General features: G+C 42.8%; 1 protein-coding gene across 1 annotated transcript; it reads right to left on the bottom strand.

Annotated features, from left to right (window-relative positions):
* Positions 1–2: 2 nt before the first annotated feature.
* On the bottom strand, positions 3–17,605 carry jazf1a (JAZF zinc finger 1a). The gene is made up of 5 exons (XM_034704679.1): positions 17,209–17,605; positions 7,896–7,968; positions 6,336–6,532; positions 4,948–5,117; positions 3–3,094 (listed from the first exon to the last, which is right to left on the bottom strand). The coding sequence occupies exons 1-5, from the start codon at positions 17,321–17,323 to the stop codon at positions 2,918–2,920; spliced, it is 732 nt and encodes a 243-aa protein (XP_034560570.1). The 5' UTR covers positions 17,324–17,605; the 3' UTR covers positions 3–2,917.
* Positions 17,606–17,741: the final 136 nt, after the last annotated feature.

The raw sequence follows: 17,741 nt of genomic DNA, 5'->3' as shown, positions 1-17,741 counted from the left end.
TCCACCCTGCAGAGCTTTTTACTTTATTTTACTGTTTTTTTTTTCAGTCATTTCCTGTTTACATTGAAGCAGCTTCTCTTTTATATAGAAAGACAGTTTGACATCATTTACAAGTTACTCTGCTCAGAACCTGTCGTCCCCCATACAAAAAGGAAACAATGGTCTCCACGTTACATACGAAAATATAATTTAAAAGCACTGGACAACAGACACTTGTTACAATACATTCACTGTACACTGTACTGGTATATTGAAACCCCTCCCTTGGATCCTCCTTCTGCACACAGCCTCCGCTCCTTCACCTCTTTATTACTAATACTGCAATCAGCCCCAGTGCAAAGCCGGAACTATCGCCATGGTGACTGTGGTGTCAGTGAAGCGGGGATGGTTTTACGAGTGTTTGACAGGCCAACGGGAGACGCTCAGTCTGGGTCTGTCTCGTCCTGTCTCTGCTCTGATCCCAGCCATGGAAATTTGCGCTCATCTATCACATGCAAACCATTATCTCAGGTTTACTTTCAGGGTTTTAACTCCACGAACAAACTTTGAAACTGATACTGAGATTTTAGAGATACTGGCTCACTCAGTGGTTCTTCTGAATACACACAGCGCTCTTTTGGGTCATAGTTGTGCTTTTTTCTTAAATAGCTCTCTGCTTCAGGGCAATGTTGCTACAATAAAGGTGATTGGTAGAAACAAAACAAAGACACACCTGAAAAATGTCCATATGACCACTTTAGGGGTTTAATAAACTATTTAGTAACTAAAAAAGGGGCGTGTCCAGTGTCTGTTGACTATGGTGGCCCAACTGGGGCCATGACTTGTGCAGGGGTGGTATTTTCTATCCGCATGAAACTTATCTACTTCAACTACTAACATACAATAAAATGCATAAATTATATTCCTGTGTCATTAACTTAAAAAGTAAAACATCTGAGTGGCTATGTACACTTTTTTTGAGCTTGATTCCTATATTGACCCACAAAGAAGATGCATGTCTGAATTCACAATGCTAAGTTCTAACAAAAAGAAGTCACAATGCTGCTTTGAAAATCAAAGAAACTCAGCCCAATTAGTTGATGTAACAACAAAGCTAACCCAGAAGTTTAGAGGACAGGAGGATGTGTGCAGGTCAGAGGTCACTGTACCCTTCAAATAAAAAAAAGCAGCTCGGGCTCATGAGCCCTCTGCTGAATACAAACGTTCATGAGGGAAATGATGTCATGGATCATTGTGACTTGGCACACAGCGCGGCGCTGCATGACACCGCTTTTGTTTTTCAAGAGGCAATGAATGATGAAGAATCCCAGTCAGGGGCAACAAGTTGGCCACTGATTCACTACATGACGCAACACTGCCCGCCTGCCAGCCTGCAATCCTGCTCTACAGGAGTCCAACCAGCGGCCTGGCAGCAGAACATATGACACAGAATACACTCTATAGGCTGATGAGTTGGAAACTGCTGAAAAAACACACACACATAGCTCTCACTTACATCACACACACACATACACACGTACAACAAACTGGAATGCTCTTCTACAACGCAGAAAATGACAGGTTGTAGATGTAATCTCTTTTAAATATAAACCCACCCTCTTTTGAATCACACATTGTTTCTCTCTATACGACACAGAAAGCATGCATGAAAAACATTCTATCAATGTACATCCACTCATTCAAACATTTTGGAGGCGCATGAAGAAGAAAAGTCGCTGCCACGCTTTTGGCAACCTCCAGGGTGAAAACCACCGCAACTCCCTAACCACTACAACTCCCTACCCACCCCACCCCCCACCCCTCGTCAGGCACATGGTATGGTCAATGTTTGGCAGTGGAGAGCTGTTGGCAACAATCATGGAAAAACACCAACAAAAAACTTGGCAACTGGAAAACAGTATGATGCTGAAGTCTCTTGAACACAGCTCTGGCACTGAATGAGGAAACACTGGAGATATGGAATACAAGGTCGGCTTTCTTTGCCAGTTGAAATGTTTCGGATATGGATTACTGGCCTGGGCCTCCATCTAATACTTTTGACTATAAGCGTCCCTTCATGATGAACAGTTAAAACATCTCACATGGTTCAGAGTGCATCAAACCAAAAGGCGTTTTGGCTCCTAGTCTCCCAAACGCGGCCAACAGTAAGACTCGAACCTCTGAGGTGGCCGTCTCAGCAAATATGGAATGAAAGGAACACTTACTGATCCACATGAAAAGAACATCTAATCTAAAACACTGACAAAATATATAAAATAAAGCTTGAAAATAAAGTGTAACTATTTATGTATATGCTCATGAATACTTTTATATATTTTTATGTACACATACATATCTATTGTTTATATTTCCATATATCTATTTAAAGTATAACTTAACTTTTGCACCTTGGCCCCCCAGAAGGGACTGCAAAGGCAGATCTAAGATCAGCAAACTGAATGAGAGTGAGTGTCTGACTACTGACCTCAGATCAGTTCTAGTGTCAACTTCATCCCACCCTTGTAAGAGCAGAAAAAGGGGCGGAGCTTGGTTGCACTTCCTTTTCACATCATCTTTGAAGTTTCCCTCTGTCTCTTTCGTGGTTTGTTTTTTGTCTTTTCTTTCTTGTTTTTTACAGTTAGCACCTTATGTGAGTCAAACAATAGGAAAAAAGATAACGTGATAGCATATATACGAATGTGCAAATGTACAACATTAAAAATACTACAAAGATACATTTCTTTTACCAAAAATACAAGTGATATAACATGGATAGAAAAATAATATAACAAAAAAAACATAAGAAAACAAACAAAGGTAAAACAACTTAAAGCATGCACTTGATCCTTTAGTGTGTGTGGTGGGTATAAAAGGTCAGGTAAGGACAGTCAGGACAGGGCTGTGTGATCGGGGTAGTTGATTGGTCAGACCTCAGGCTCTAGCCTTGGATCTTGCGCAGGATCTCGGTGGAGACAGGTGGGTGGAAGTTGATGGTGTGGTGTCTCAGGCCCTGTGAGGTCTTGTAGCTCTTGCCACAGCGACACTTGAAGGGTTTCCTCACGCGGATCTGCGTGCGGTGGCCGTTCTTGGCATGATACTTGATACCGTTGACATTCTGAAGAAACATGGAGAAGGAAATACTTCATATAAGAAGAGGACGGTACATGCATGCTTACAGGACTTTTTTCCCTTTCTTCCCACTAGTTGGATAAAAAGGCTGACATCACACTAAAAAAAACCAGTTAGCTTAGCTTAGCATAAAGACTTGTAACGGAGGGAAACGCTAGCTAAGAGAAAGGAAAAGGTCTGTACAATATATTTTTTAAACAGAACTGCATCAGGCCAAGAAGTCCCCTCCAAAAAAAAAAACTTTCTGCAACTTGGGTTTTGGAGTCAAACAAGATAAAAGTTTATTATCACTGAATTTTTTAATGGTGCTCTAAGGCAGTTTTTATTCTTTTCGCACAAAGCAGGAGTAACAATTTTACAAAAGAGTGTACATTTTGGCAGCTTATTCAGATTTAATAGTGGGGTTATGACAAATATGCTTCTTAATTTTGGTCACATTTTTGTCATTTTTGACCTCTAATGTTTCAGTACCCACATCTGCATACCCCATATACAGAGGCTATAGCCCTCCTCGCAGAGGATGCAGGTTCAATTCCAGCCTCGACGATTAACTGCATGACTCCTCACATTTCCTGTCTCTCTTCAGCTGTTCTATCAAATAAAGGTAAAAATGCCCAAAAATATAACTTAAAAAAGGTGTTATCTAGAGGAATGATCTTTAGTCTGAGTCAAAAATAAATCTTTCTTTCTGTCTTTAATGTCTTGGCTTTGTGTGTATTACAAAACGTGCTCTCTAGCATATCCCCAGACTGTGATGTATTGAGTCTGTGACATTAAGCTATTAAAGTTAACATTTAAACTGGTGTCACCTGGTAGCTAACGTAGCTTTGTCACTCACTTTTCATCCTCATAGAAAAAACTGTCACTGGCAAACATTTATTGTCGTAATTTTCGTTAGCAATATTAACACTAAGCTAGGCTAACTAACCGCTAACTTCTGTTTTGTTTGATTTTGTTTGTTTTAAAAAGGGTCTAGGTCTAGCTGCTTGCATGTATTTCTGAATCATGAAATCTTGTTTTGACAACAATGACCTATGGACAATTTGCTAACTTCTGTTTTAACTAAGACTGGGATCATGAACCTAAATCCCAGGTTTTGTTTGAAAAAATATGAATCTGCGTATAAATGCTTAGCAGATGTAGCCGAGAATAAACCTGAAATGTGCACAAAGAGCAAGAGTGTCAGGAGTCCAAAAAGCAGCATTGCACAAACTCTTTCAGACAGATTGTTTCAGCCTCCATGACGGTGTAATTAGACTTTTATAACAATCATTTTGTTTATCTGTTGGTGTTTATTTTTACGAGTACCCAATAGCTTTTGCAATGTTATAAATCTTCCTGTGGTTCCAACGATAAATTGCAACTAATCCCTTCAACAAATGACTGCCATGTAATCACTCAGCCCTTATTGTTGGGTTGAGTTATTCCAAAGAAAACTTTTTGATGAAAACTGAGTATTATTAGACCTGCATAAACCACAGGCTGCTCCACACGTGTGGACCTCTTCAAATCAACAACTGTGGCCTTACTCCATATCCCTGATTCAGCCTTAAAAAGGGAACCACACAGATATGTTCCCCCAATGTCCACTTGTCCAAGATCATGGAGTGCTCAGGCTGAATGAGGTTTTTGTCAGAAGTTGTAATTAAAATCATCCAAAGCAAATACACCAAGACATATTTATCTCTGTGTCCAATCGACATTTTGGATTTACTACTTGTTTTCTCAAACATAATGTCATGACATGTGATGTTCTAACAAAAGCTCCAGTGTGGGCTTTATCGGAAACGAGTAAACGTTTTGGAGCTCACACATATTGCTCTTCTGCTAGAGTCTTACCTTGTACCTCTTCTTACAACCAGGGACGGGGCACGCGAACGGCTTCTCCTCGCCCCCGTTCATACACATGGAGCTGAGAATGGACTCGGAGCTGATGGCGCTTTCTGTGGTCCAGGACTCATCGCTGTCCGACTCCTCGTAGTCTACCTCCTCTTCATCATACTCACTGCCTGGAGGCACAATGGAGACACGCAGAACAAGAAACAACGCTAGTCATCCCAGATGAAATATGAATAGTAACAGACCCCAAAGAACATCATGCCTTCATTCCCTTGGGAATTTACCGGTCAGTGGCAGTACATAACATTTTATCAATACTTCTTTCTATTCGCTGCTCCTATTTTGATGCATTGGTGGCTCACATGTCACTGAAAGCACTGCTTAAACAAAACAGTAGTGTTTTACATGTGTGCAAGGGCTTCTGTGCGCGCCTGTGAGTCAAAAAACAGAGGTTGGCACCAAAAAGAGATCATTAAGTGGGAGTGATTCCCATTTCTCAGCCTGAAAAAGTGCTTTGTTATGTGCAGAACATTTTCCACTCTCACACATACATACACGCACAAACACACACTATACTACCAAAATGTTCAGACACACACACACTCTCTCACACATACATAAACCCACTGACCCCCCACCATCTCACAGGAAATGCTGCACCTCAGCATGAGGAAATGGATGGCACCCTGGCACATGTCGAAAGGAGGCGTGTGCATGTGTGAGTGTGTGTGTGTGTGTGTGTGTGTGTTGGTGTGTGTGTGTGTTGGTGTTAAGTGTGTGTGCAGCCCTGCCGGTGTATAAGCCCAGACCTAACACTACGTTTGGAACCATTTGGGCTGGAATTGGACATCTGCTCCGGGGCTGCGCAACACACGGCCCCATGCGTACACACAGCGTGACAGCTGCTATGTAATTAGCAGAGTGTTGACTGGTCTGCTCGCTGCAGGAGCCACCAAAGCCAGCGCACAAACAACACATGCATGCACACAGGCAGCAGACAAGGGCTGAGCTTTTGGAAGTGGAGGTAGATTTTGTCCAGGTTTTGAAAAAAATGCATGAAAGAAATCAACCTGTTCAACTTCTTTGAAGTTTATCGTTGAAAGTGGAAAATGTTGGCCGATATTCCTGAGTCATATTTATTATTTTCTGTTCCACCACTGGGAATAAAATAAGCTGCCCTCCACTAATGTTACCAATATCTACATTTTCTCATCAATACGTTGTCATAATCTGATTGATTAGCTCCTGATGGAGTAACCTTAACTGTACGCTTTTTCTGTTACCGCCAGTGGGGTTCATTTGCATTCGGCGCCTCCATTTACTTCACACCAGCCATCCGTCTTCCTCTCAATCTCACATTTCAACACGTGCACACACACCTGTCATACCTGTGGGTGTGCTGCTGCGGAAAGAGGAGGAGGGGGTGATGGGGGGTGTGACGGGGGGCGTCAGGTTACCACTGGTGTGGCGAGGGGGCGTGGCTGTGCTGTTCCTGGACACTCCACCGGTGATGGACAGCGACAGTTTGGGCGTGGCCTTCTTCTTCATGGTCTCCTGCTCCCGGCGTGCCGCATCGGTCATAAACCTGACATGCATCATTATCATCATCATCAGTAAGTCAGACAGTGGCAGGAAGATGAAAGCAATGAATCCAGTAACATTTATCAACAAACCCCTCATGTGATACACATGCTGAGGTGAATACAACAAACCTACTGAACTACATTCAAAAAATACCTAACATTTGAATCAGCTGACGTGTTTAACGGCCTAACCGCTCATATTTTGGCGTTTGCTACTCTGTTGTGGAGATAAACAATTTGGAGGATTGCATCATTCCAAACCGCACTGAAACAGAAGTAACAGCAATAGTGAGAAGAAGAATTAGCATGATAAAGGATGAGAGGAGTAAATACAAAGCAGGTAGTAAGTCCAAAGAGCCTGATTTGATCTGACACTGTAAATCATGCTTAGACAGTTCTTGTAACCAGACCAGTGTTTCTTCCAAACTCTATAAATCAGCTGACAGACAACACCACAACATCCCGTGACTCTTCTGAGGAAGACTGCTGGAAGTTTGTAGTTGAAACATGTTGAGATGAAAAAGAAAGGACATCGGTCTAGTTACAAGAATTGTTTACTAGAAGTCTTTGAGTTGTGATAAATGTTTACAATAGACTATTTAAGGAATAATGATACTCATTACTTCTGTGTTCCCTCCCTAGAAAGTCACAGGTTGTATAAAGCTGGTCTGATTAGTCACTGGGTCACATGCAATCAGCTGGAGTTAGTGTTTAATAAACAGCAGTAAAATTAATATTCTACTTTGTTTGTTCTTTTTATAACGTTAATTGTCGTATAATTGGAGCCCTTAAGGATTCATCGCTCTATATTAATGGCTGTTACGCATACTGCTTCAGGAAATCTGAGGTTAAACATGACATAGATGAGCCACTGAATGAGCTGCCCCTTTAAACACACACAACTGTCATCACAACATTGTGCACTGAACACAAACATTACTCACAGAAAACAAACTCATGTTCACTTTCTCTCGCTTTCTATTTAACCGTTATCTTCCGTCTTTGGGTGATTTAACGCGATATAAAGTTTGACGTGACACATCGGTTCACCACACAAAAACATAAACATGCCGCAATCCTGAAACGCCGCCTTTGGCTGTTGCTGCTTGCAGCGCGCGGGTAGTTGGGAGCGATTGTCTCGTCTGGTTTTTCTGTGCTGGTCTGTGGATGAGTCACCCGCTGCTGGGTCTATGGGAAGACATCCGTCATTTGAGCTGCACCCCGCAAGCCACATGTGCACACACATTTTCTAACAAACACACACATGCACATGCAGAGCCTCACCGGTGGAGCAATGCTGCCCCCTGCAGACGGATGTCTTTAGTTTGTGTGTGTGTGTGTGAACTTGTGTGTATGTGTGTGTACCTGTTGATGTAGCTCAAGGCCAGATAGGTGGGCTGCTGTTGCTCCTGCTTCTCCAGGACCCGCGGATCTGTGTCTAAGAGGGGTAGAGAGAGAGAGAGAGAGAGAGAGAGAGAGAGAGAGAGAGAGAGAGAGAGAGAGAGACAGATTAATCACTGCTCTCTGTGGAGGGAAAATGTTGTGTGAATGCTCTTAGTAAGTAGCTGACTCATACATCTATTCTTCCTGCCAGACTGACTGATAGATTACTGGAGGGTTCTCACACTGCCCTCTCTGTTTTACTTTATAACATGTGAAAGCCTGGGGATAAATTTCAGATACTTTCATAAATGGTGCATTATCACGCCAGCGCCAAGCCCTCTGTAATTTACTATTAACGCCATTCCAAATGCTACCAAAGACTGATGAATTACCGCCAGTCTGATTGCGGTGAAGAAGAAATTTGTCAGTGAGTGAAAGAACGACTAGCATGCTGTCATGAATGTACACAGTGTATTACTGAAACACAACACACACACACACACACACACACACACACACACACACACACACACACACACACACACACACACACACACACACACACACACACACACACACACACACACACAAACACACACACACAAGCCTTTTCCAGTTGATTTGCTAAGTCAGCCACATGACGATAGGCGACTTCCACCGCCTGAGGGAAGCAGTGTTAACTTCAAAGCCCCACCTCCAGCCCCCCTCCTCTCCTGGAAAACAGGGGCAAGTGTGCATGAAAACGCTGCGGGTGGCTGCATTGGCGAAGAACCAGTGCCATCATGTGTTCAACAGGGGGAATATTCACCGGGATCCACACTTCTAAAATTAAAAACATGTAGGTTTTTGCCAAGGCGTGCATGGCTATGTCGGTGTGTGCATGCAAGCATAATTACAGCCTTATATGTAATGGTTTGCAGATGTATTGCAATTTAGATCCAAGTACTGGATCATCTCCGTGCAACCATTAACAACTTACCCCTGGACGCTCCTTACATCTTATTCCCAAGTGTGAGTGTATTTGCGTGTTGGCCTTTGTAGCCCCTTTGGTTTTTCAGACTTTCACACCTCATAATTAAAAAAGAATGCAGACTTCCCACCGCGCAGGAGAACACCAAGGAGACCAGAAAACAAGAAAACAACCCAGAAAGGAAATACACACCGCCACTACCACTGCTGCTGCTGTGCAGAACATTGGTCTTCTACATGTGAGTGTTAAAACACTGGACAGGCTAAGTGAGAAGAAAAGGTAGCAGGGGCATGCATCCATTAACTCACAAACACACACACAGAAACAGAAACACACACATATCTGAGGTGGTCCACAGAGGTGGTCTCTGACAGTCTTTTATAGCTGAGCTTTAATAATCCTACCTGCTGCTCTGATGTAGAGGCCAGAACCCTCTGCACATGCAGAGGCACAAAAACACACATGCACGTACACATCAATGCTCCTCGAGCTACGTCAGTGACACAGCAGAGTCATGAGACATAACTGTGTTTGCCCTTAATGAAGTGACTGACAGTTGAATGATTTAGTAGGGATGAGCACTTCAAGCAAAATTTCTCTTCAACAGTGACTGGGAACTAATTGATGACTAACTGCGTAGTACCCCACCACCACCCTGGTGCTGGGTGCTTTTGCCTTTAGTGCATAGTTGTTGTAAACCAATGAAATGCTAGTTTAACCTGGATAAGTTGGCACTTGAATTCATTTCCTATTTTTTTATAGGAACTCTTTGAACCCTGGAGGAGTCTCTACAACTTTCTATGGATCCAAATCTCACAGAATTTTACAAACACCGGACATTAAAGCTTTCTTATCTTTTTCTGATTGATGGTGGTTAGCAAACAAGTTTCAAAAGTGCAACAGCATTCATCTGGTGGTTGAACCACATTACAGTCAAGCCTCTGTTTTAATAAAGGAAAACATATATTTAAAATGAGGTAATGGTTGCGAGAACGGTTCCTTTTTTATACATAACTTCTTGAATATCAACACATCGTGACTCATCCCTATGATTTCGAAGCATGACTTAATTTTTTTCCTGACTGATATCTATATAAGACAAGATATTACAGAGATGGTTAAAATTGTGTTTGTACATTTGTACATCTTTTTAGTTTGATATTTTTACATTCTTGGAATAGATGTGTCTTTTACGGGGCACGGGTGGCCTAGCGCTCTAAGCATTATACGTATGGAGGCTATTATTCCTTGTCGCAGAGGTCGCTGGTTCAAATCCCGGCCGGTCAACCATTCACTGCATGTCTTCCCACACTCTCTACTCCCCACATTTCCTGTCTCTTTTCAGCTGTCCTTACAATAAAGGCAAAAAAGCCCAAAAATATATCTTTGAAAAAAAAACTATATGTCTTTTAGAGTTGATGCCAAAGTGTTTAAGTGTATTTCACCACAAATCTGTGTGAGCATCTAACAAATAAAAATCTTCAATCTTGAGTCTAACATCAATAAGCTCTTCTCAATACATTCATATTAATTATTCCATATTTCAAATATATTTAATACACAAACATGTAACTTGTATGAAAGCAGGACACACTCCTCACGTCAAACAGGCTGTAACTAATGACAGTTTAGCTCTGTCTTCAATGATCGACTTCAAAAACCAACAACTCACATGGAGAATTTCCATTTCCAGTATTAAACCATGTGTCCATTAGCATACAGTAGAATATATTCAGAAGTGCTCTGAGCAATGTAACATTTAGCTGTAGTCAGCGGAATGCCATTCATGCAAATGCTTGACAGCCAGGTATGAAGGAGCAGGACAAAAAAATGCCAGAGTTAATAACTTGAGATGTACAAGGAGCTTTGAGGTAAGTGTGGTAAGCGTGTGTGTGTGTGTGTGTGTGTGTGTGTGTGTGTGTGTGTGTGTGTGTGTGTGTGTGTGTGTGTGTGTGTGTGTGTGTGTGTGTGTGTGTGTGCGTGTGTGTGCGTGTGTGTGTGTGTGCGTGTGTGTGTGCGTGTGTGTGTTTTTTTGCCAGGTGCAGAGAGGGAGCTGCAGTAAAATGTTCACCAGCTTTACGACTTCTGCTCACCTAGCAGGACAGGAAGTCAACTAACACTCTACTGATCCTGTCGCCGAAGCAGGAGGGAAGCTGCAGACTCTCTTACACACAAACACACTCTTAGGCATGGACACAATAAAGGCTACATGTATGCAAATTTTCACTGATTTAATTCCCAAGTCCTACACTAACGCAGCCCAGTGCATTGCTGCATGCATGTTTTTGTGTGTGCATGTTCCTGTCCATGTATGTTGCTTGACTGCGACATTTCAGGGTCTCCAGGGTCTATAAATATCTCCCTAATTAGCATTCCTGTCATTAAAAGCGGCAACCAATCAACAGTCACTCTGCTCACTTCAACATAGACATTCATCTCTCAGCAGCGGAGCACTGCTGCCCCCTGCTGAATACACACCGTGTGCAGTGCATGCGTCCACATGTACGTACGTGCACATGTGTACAGGTCTGTGTGTGTCGGGGGCGTGTGTGTGTGATTTCACATGTTTTGAAACCAGGCCAAGAATGCATGGCTTGTTTTGCAGACTGCTAATTAAGCCACAGAGAGCATTTTAACGTGTTTCTAGAGCAGCAGGCAACCGGATGGAGGGAGAGGAGAGGAGGAGGGGGAGATATGGGTTGGGGGGGGAAAGACAAACTTCTCTGTAATTACACTTCCCAGAGCTTGGTGGGGCGCTCGGGCCCTGCGACTTCCGAAAGGCAAACTGTGTGACTGTGAACAGAGAGGGTCTGCAGTTTCCAGTGCAGGATTCTGACCCACTAATTGCTGTGCTTACACCCTGACAAGTCATTCAGGAAGTATGGAGAACACACTCTCACATGCACTAACACACACGCCTTCCCGTGTCACACCTCAGAAATCGGGATGGGAAACGATGTAAGAAACTAAGGCTGGATTGGACTACATCATTCTTATGATGTGGTAAATACATGAAACATCCCCAACACAGATGCAACTGATTCAAATGAAAATTGGTTTTCTGTTATACATCAATGCAAACTCAATCAATTTAAGGATTATGGAAAAACAAACTATTGTTGAATGTGTATATTATAGGGAAAATTATGATATTTTTACACTCCAGATTATCCATGGCTAAAGAAAATAAAATCCATATTACTTTTTAAGAATCATCTTAAGTTGCAGCCATACATAATATGAAATAATCCTGTTTTTCTTTAAGTAACTGCACTTCACAATAATAATGCCATTATTAAAAAAAATGCTGCTAGTGTGGACCATTCACCAAATATTAAACCGGATGACACAAGTGTCCACTGACTGTGAAGCCAAACGTTTTAGAGCTCCCCCTGCTGACTGGCTGCATTATAGGTCATAAACCCCAACTCCCTCATGACAGATGGAACATGGGTCAAACTATAAAATCAAAATACAAGTCAATTAATATGTCTAAGCCATGGTTTCTGTCATTATAGTCAGTTCTCATCGTGCAAATTTATGTTTAAGTGTTAAGTTTTTTGAGAGGTTTAGTTTTAATGAGCAATTTGATTTTTTTTAATGAATGATTGACAGCTCTGTTGACAAATGCGGGCTCCTGCAGAGTTCTGTTCATGATTAGCAGAGTAGAGAAGGAACTACGAGAGAAAATGTAACAAACACTAACACAAGAGTCACTCAACTTTCCAGAGCCAAATGTATCTGCTTCAAACAAACACCAGCATCTAGTCTGTTGTGGACTGTGCAGACCTGAGAGATCTTCAACGTTTTATTGGTAAGTTTAATGTTGTTGAATGTTAATGTTGATTGTTTTGGTTAGCAGAAAGGATGTGACGTCAGTCCCACAACTTTACAAGCCAGGTTGCTCCTGTGCATTCCGTGGCTGTGCAGCACAACATGCCTGTCTGTCCATTGGCTTAATGGGCGGGAATTAAGGCATGTTATCCATTCTACATATAGTCAATGGTGTGGATGCATTAAGTTGGGCAGTTTGCAATTGCAAGAGAAAAACAGCATGACTAACAATTACACCAACCACCCAAAACCAAACATATACACTTTTTTGACATTTGAGACCAAGAAGTAACCTCAAGTTTTGAAAAATGAAGCAAACACACAAGTCAAAAACTGCAGTTCCTTGAGTGTCCTCATGGAGCTAGCTGCTAAAGCCCAGGAACCCCCACTAGGTCTCCTGCTAAATGTGCAACTTTACAGCAATATTAAACATACATAAAGCCTGGTTTAAAAAAAAAGCTCCTGAATGCGTGCACACTGCACAGGGATGTTTTTCAAATCATCCATTAACATAAAGGGTAAGACTTATTTTAGACATTAGCATAATCAAGGGCATGGCTAAGTTAATTGATAGGTGTATTGCCTGTGTCTGGGTTGACTGGTAGTCGTGTTGAGACAGCACTTCCAACACGGTGCCCACCATAACAACTCCCCAGACACTAATGAGTGGCCTCATATGTTTAATACAGTCTAGGATTTTTAGACAAAGACGAGCAGGAAATGTTGATACCAGTGAAGCTGGAGCAAGCCAACTCTGCTTTTTGATTCATTTTTTAACAGATGAAACAGCCGGTACAGCTTGGGGGAAATTTCCTTTTGTGTCAATCCACTCATCAATTGAACAACTTATTATTTCAGCTCTGAAGATTACACCTCCACAAAATTCAACCTTAACATCAATAAACTTTGACATCAATAAATGTTACTGAGCACAATTGGCAGCACCAAAGGTGTAATGCAATTTCTGTAATTTTCCCCAGACCTCCTTCACTACGCAATTATATCATTATTCAAACAAGCTAGCAACAGCAAGGAAGGGATTTTCCTACCTGGTTTTAATGACACATGCTACACAGATAATGCTTGCCGTTAGTGATTGCCATTGCCATTAGTGATACATTTTCCTGTCCTATGAGCCAGGTTGAATAGACAAATACAGCCAGACTTAGCCTGTGGGCTTAATGATTATACAAGGTAATGTAGGTCAATTATCATTTTGCTTCAACAGTCAGTTGACATTATAATGACACAAAGCTGACCTGACTCCACATGCTCAGTCTCAGCTCAGCCTTTGATACAAGCTGTAAAACCAAACAAAGTGTCTACACAGAGCTCAGATGTGTGGGATTTCCCTGCGCTCTCTCCCCCATGTTCTCCCTTTCTCCTTTAAATCTCTTCCTTACTTCTAATCTCTATTTGCTCCCCTCCCTCCTCCTCCCTCCCTTCCAGCTGCTCTTTGTTGAGGTAAGAGGCAGGTATGTGCTTGTGCAGGTGGGAACACAGCTCAGCAGCGCTGCCGTCCACACGGACTGACGAGACTGACATCATTACATTCCTCAAGTCTTACCTAAAGCCACCGCACAAAAAACCTCAACAACTAACCACTGTTAAACACAGTGCGCATAGCCTGCTTCCTCTTCTCTTCAGCTGTAATCTAAACAGTGCGGGTATGAGGTCAGCACCGCAGACCTGCATATTACCTCATTTTCTCACGGAAAGGATCAAGACAGGATCAGCTAGTGTGTTCACTGCTGTCCTTCATGTGCTGTGTAATAGACAGTGAATAAGATACAAATTGAGATCAACGAGATGAGAGGGAAAACAACAGTTTGGGGATCTGCAGCACTTAGAAAACCCACCACAAGAGGGCAGCAAAGTCTATGCTAATAACCAGATGTTTCTGGGACAGAGCAAAACTGATCTGACCTGAGACCCACTGACTCACTTTAACCGCTCTTCCTGCGTGATAGCACTAGAGCCTGTTGTCACCTCTGTCTGGATTATCTGATTTGTAGTTAGTGCCTGCTGTTGTTGTAATCTGTTTGCACTCTACAGGACAGACCACAATCAATGCAGTCTTTTATCTCTGAGGCCCTAAAAAGCTTATCTGGCGTTGCAAATGAAGGAGCCCAGAGGATCAGATTAGCTTATCTACTGATTGATTGTTGATCACACTCGGCTGCACCATTTCAAAACTAAAAGGGGGTGTCAAAGCTAAATGCCGGACACCCCCAAACCCCCACTCTCTCTCCTCTATCCCCTCCATCTGTCACATTCATCCCTGTGGTAAAGGATCTGCTGGCGGTATTGATTAGGCTGTATGATCTTGACTCCACTGATGAGCAGAAGAAGCTAGCAGAGGGAAAACTCATTAATGTGAGTGATCTGACTGGGGAAGGGTCTTTCTGCTCAGCTGACGGTTGAGGTCAAAGGTCAAGCTAGGAGCCAGATGGGTGCATACATCAGCTAGCCACTGAAAGAACAAAATCTAATTCTGTAATTCTGCTCCTTATATATCATTTAAAGTATTTACCGCTTGTATTGGGAAGACACTGGAATATATAGCCACAGGTTTAAAAAAAATGGCGGCTCATAGCATTGAATTGCATCCCTCTTTCTTGGTTAATTGGCTACTAATCCCTGGAACATATGGCCAGATTAAGCTCAGTCCACAACAGAAATACCCACACCCCTCCACTTTCACCTCACCCTCAAACACCCTCGCAGAAAACTTGCTTAACCCCCATTTTTTTAAACATCAGCACATCACTTCTGTCCAGGATGTGACGTGACACTGTGCATCAGTGCGCCTACCACAGCTGGCAGTATGGGAGTGTTCTTTGTTGTTGGTGAGACAGCAGGTGTGCAATAACTCAGCCAATATACTGCCCCCATCCCCTTTAGAGACAGCCAGTTGCCATGGAGACTGGCTCAATGAAGCATCCATTCTACCCCCCTCACCCCCACAAACAGCCTCCTGAGGATGGATACACGCCACTAATAATGATTTGCCTTGATCAACTTTGTAACAGCTTATTGAAGGGTTTAAAGTATTTCCCTTCTCCCTTTTCTCTTCCATTAAGTCATTTGCTTTAATAGATTATGGGTTCGTCTCTTCTGTCCTCAAGCTGAAGCAGGTTCAAAAAGTTTAACATTAAACAACATTAAATTGCAGGGTGTATATTACAGTATACCCCCCCCCCCCCCCCCCCCCCTATTAGAGTAATAGCACAAGACATCTCCATTAAAAAGTGGCCACTTTTATAAAGAAGCTTGTAGCCTATGCATGTGATAAAAACAGCACAATTGCAAGTAATATTTATGTGTGTTATTTCTGAGGTTCCTCTGCCTGGAATCAACGCCCCACCAACATGAGAATGATCAAAAATCCATTTTCTTTTCAAGAGTCACTCAAATAAATGCTGATGAATTCCTCATAGACGTTATCATGTAATCACTGTTTTGAAAGTCTTTGTTTTATAAATTTTTGGTGCCATGTGTTTGTGACAATTTTGTTTTTGTTTCCATTATTTTGAGTTTTAAATATAATCATCGTTTATTTGCTCAGATACTTAGTTTATTTTTAATTTTCATTCTTGATTTTTATAATTGGCTGCTATTGCATCTTTGTTTTGTGGATAATGTGTGATTTTAAATAATAGTTTTTCTTGTTTTTGTTTTGTTGTGTGGACCCCAGGAAGACTAGCAACCACAATGTGGAAGCTTATGGGGATCCTAATAAAGAAATAAATAAAGAAATGTAACACAAAACAGATAGGGATTACTGAATACACAATTTATTATGCATCTATTAACTTAATGTCTCGCATTCACTTAATAACACTCAGTATGTCTGTTAAATATCTGATGTCATTTTGTGATTAAGATATAAGCTAAGCGGTGCAACAAGTTGAAGCTTATGCATGAAGATGAATATCCAATCATTTCATTGCAAAACTACCTCAACTGTGACTGACTTACTTTAACGGTGGTGAAGTGACACCAACATTATCGAGAAGCATTCAAATGCATTGGCGTCTCGACGCGTTGAGACACCTGAGGTGAGAAAAGCGACAGACTTGTTGGCAGCTCAATACACAAAAAGCGTGCGTAAAGCCCCGGCTGCTGAGCATCAGGCCTGGAGACGTAAACACACCAAACACACCGACCCCTCTGCACTGAGAGAGACCGCTGCCTGCTCGGAATGCTAGTATTACCTATGAGACCTACGCGGCCCTCGGAGTCGAGTTACCGCTGCAAAAGGTAACAGTGATGGCTAATGCAGGATACAAACAAGCTGTATTACGCAGATGAAGAGTGTTTTCTAAAAGAATAAAGTCTGGGTGAATAACTCGCACTCCGCCGAGCCTCGACGGAGAGCGAGCAGCAGGAATAGCGGAATGTAAATCGAGCCTGTCTGCGTTCAGCTAACTAGCGAGCTAAGACCAGCTAGCTGCCTAGCTCCGACTCCCCCCCTCCGGCCCGACTCACCGATGTGATTGTCCTCGATGTGGACGATGAGCTCGGCGAGAGACTCGAACTGGAGACCGCAGCCCCCGAACCTGCAGGAATTGGAGAAGAAAGAAGCGGCGGCGATGCCCGTCATGGTTTCGGCGCTGGTGCATTCACCGGGTGGAGGGGAGGGGGGAGGACCGGGAACCGGGGCGGTGAACAAGGAGGCAGAGTCGTCGGGTTCGGGGAGGGAGCGCCGCAGAGCGCGGAGCGGCGGAGCAGACACCGGGTGACCAGACAGGACAGCGGCGGACGCAGCTGGGAGGCAGGCGGGATGGTGGGGGTGGGGATGGGGGGAGGCGGAGGGCTGGTTGGTGGCAGCCTACGTCACGACCTGCCTACCTGTTGGTATCTGTGTCCCCGGGGCACTGACTGTGATTGTTGCTGCTACTTTAAATGCATTTCGATAAATCAGAAACCTCATGCAATTTGCATGCACTTTGAATGTAAACCTCTAACAAAAATGAAAAACATGGAGCTACATGTAAATCCATGCAATTACACTGTGATTT

The sequence above is a fragment of the Notolabrus celidotus genome, chromosome 16 (assembly GCF_009762535.1).
Source record: "Notolabrus celidotus isolate fNotCel1 chromosome 16, fNotCel1.pri, whole genome shotgun sequence".
NCBI classification, from domain to species: Eukaryota; Metazoa; Chordata; class Actinopteri; order Labriformes; family Labridae; genus Notolabrus; species Notolabrus celidotus.
The sequence above is the reverse complement of the archived record's forward strand: the minus strand, read 5'-3'. Positions and strand labels throughout refer to the sequence as shown.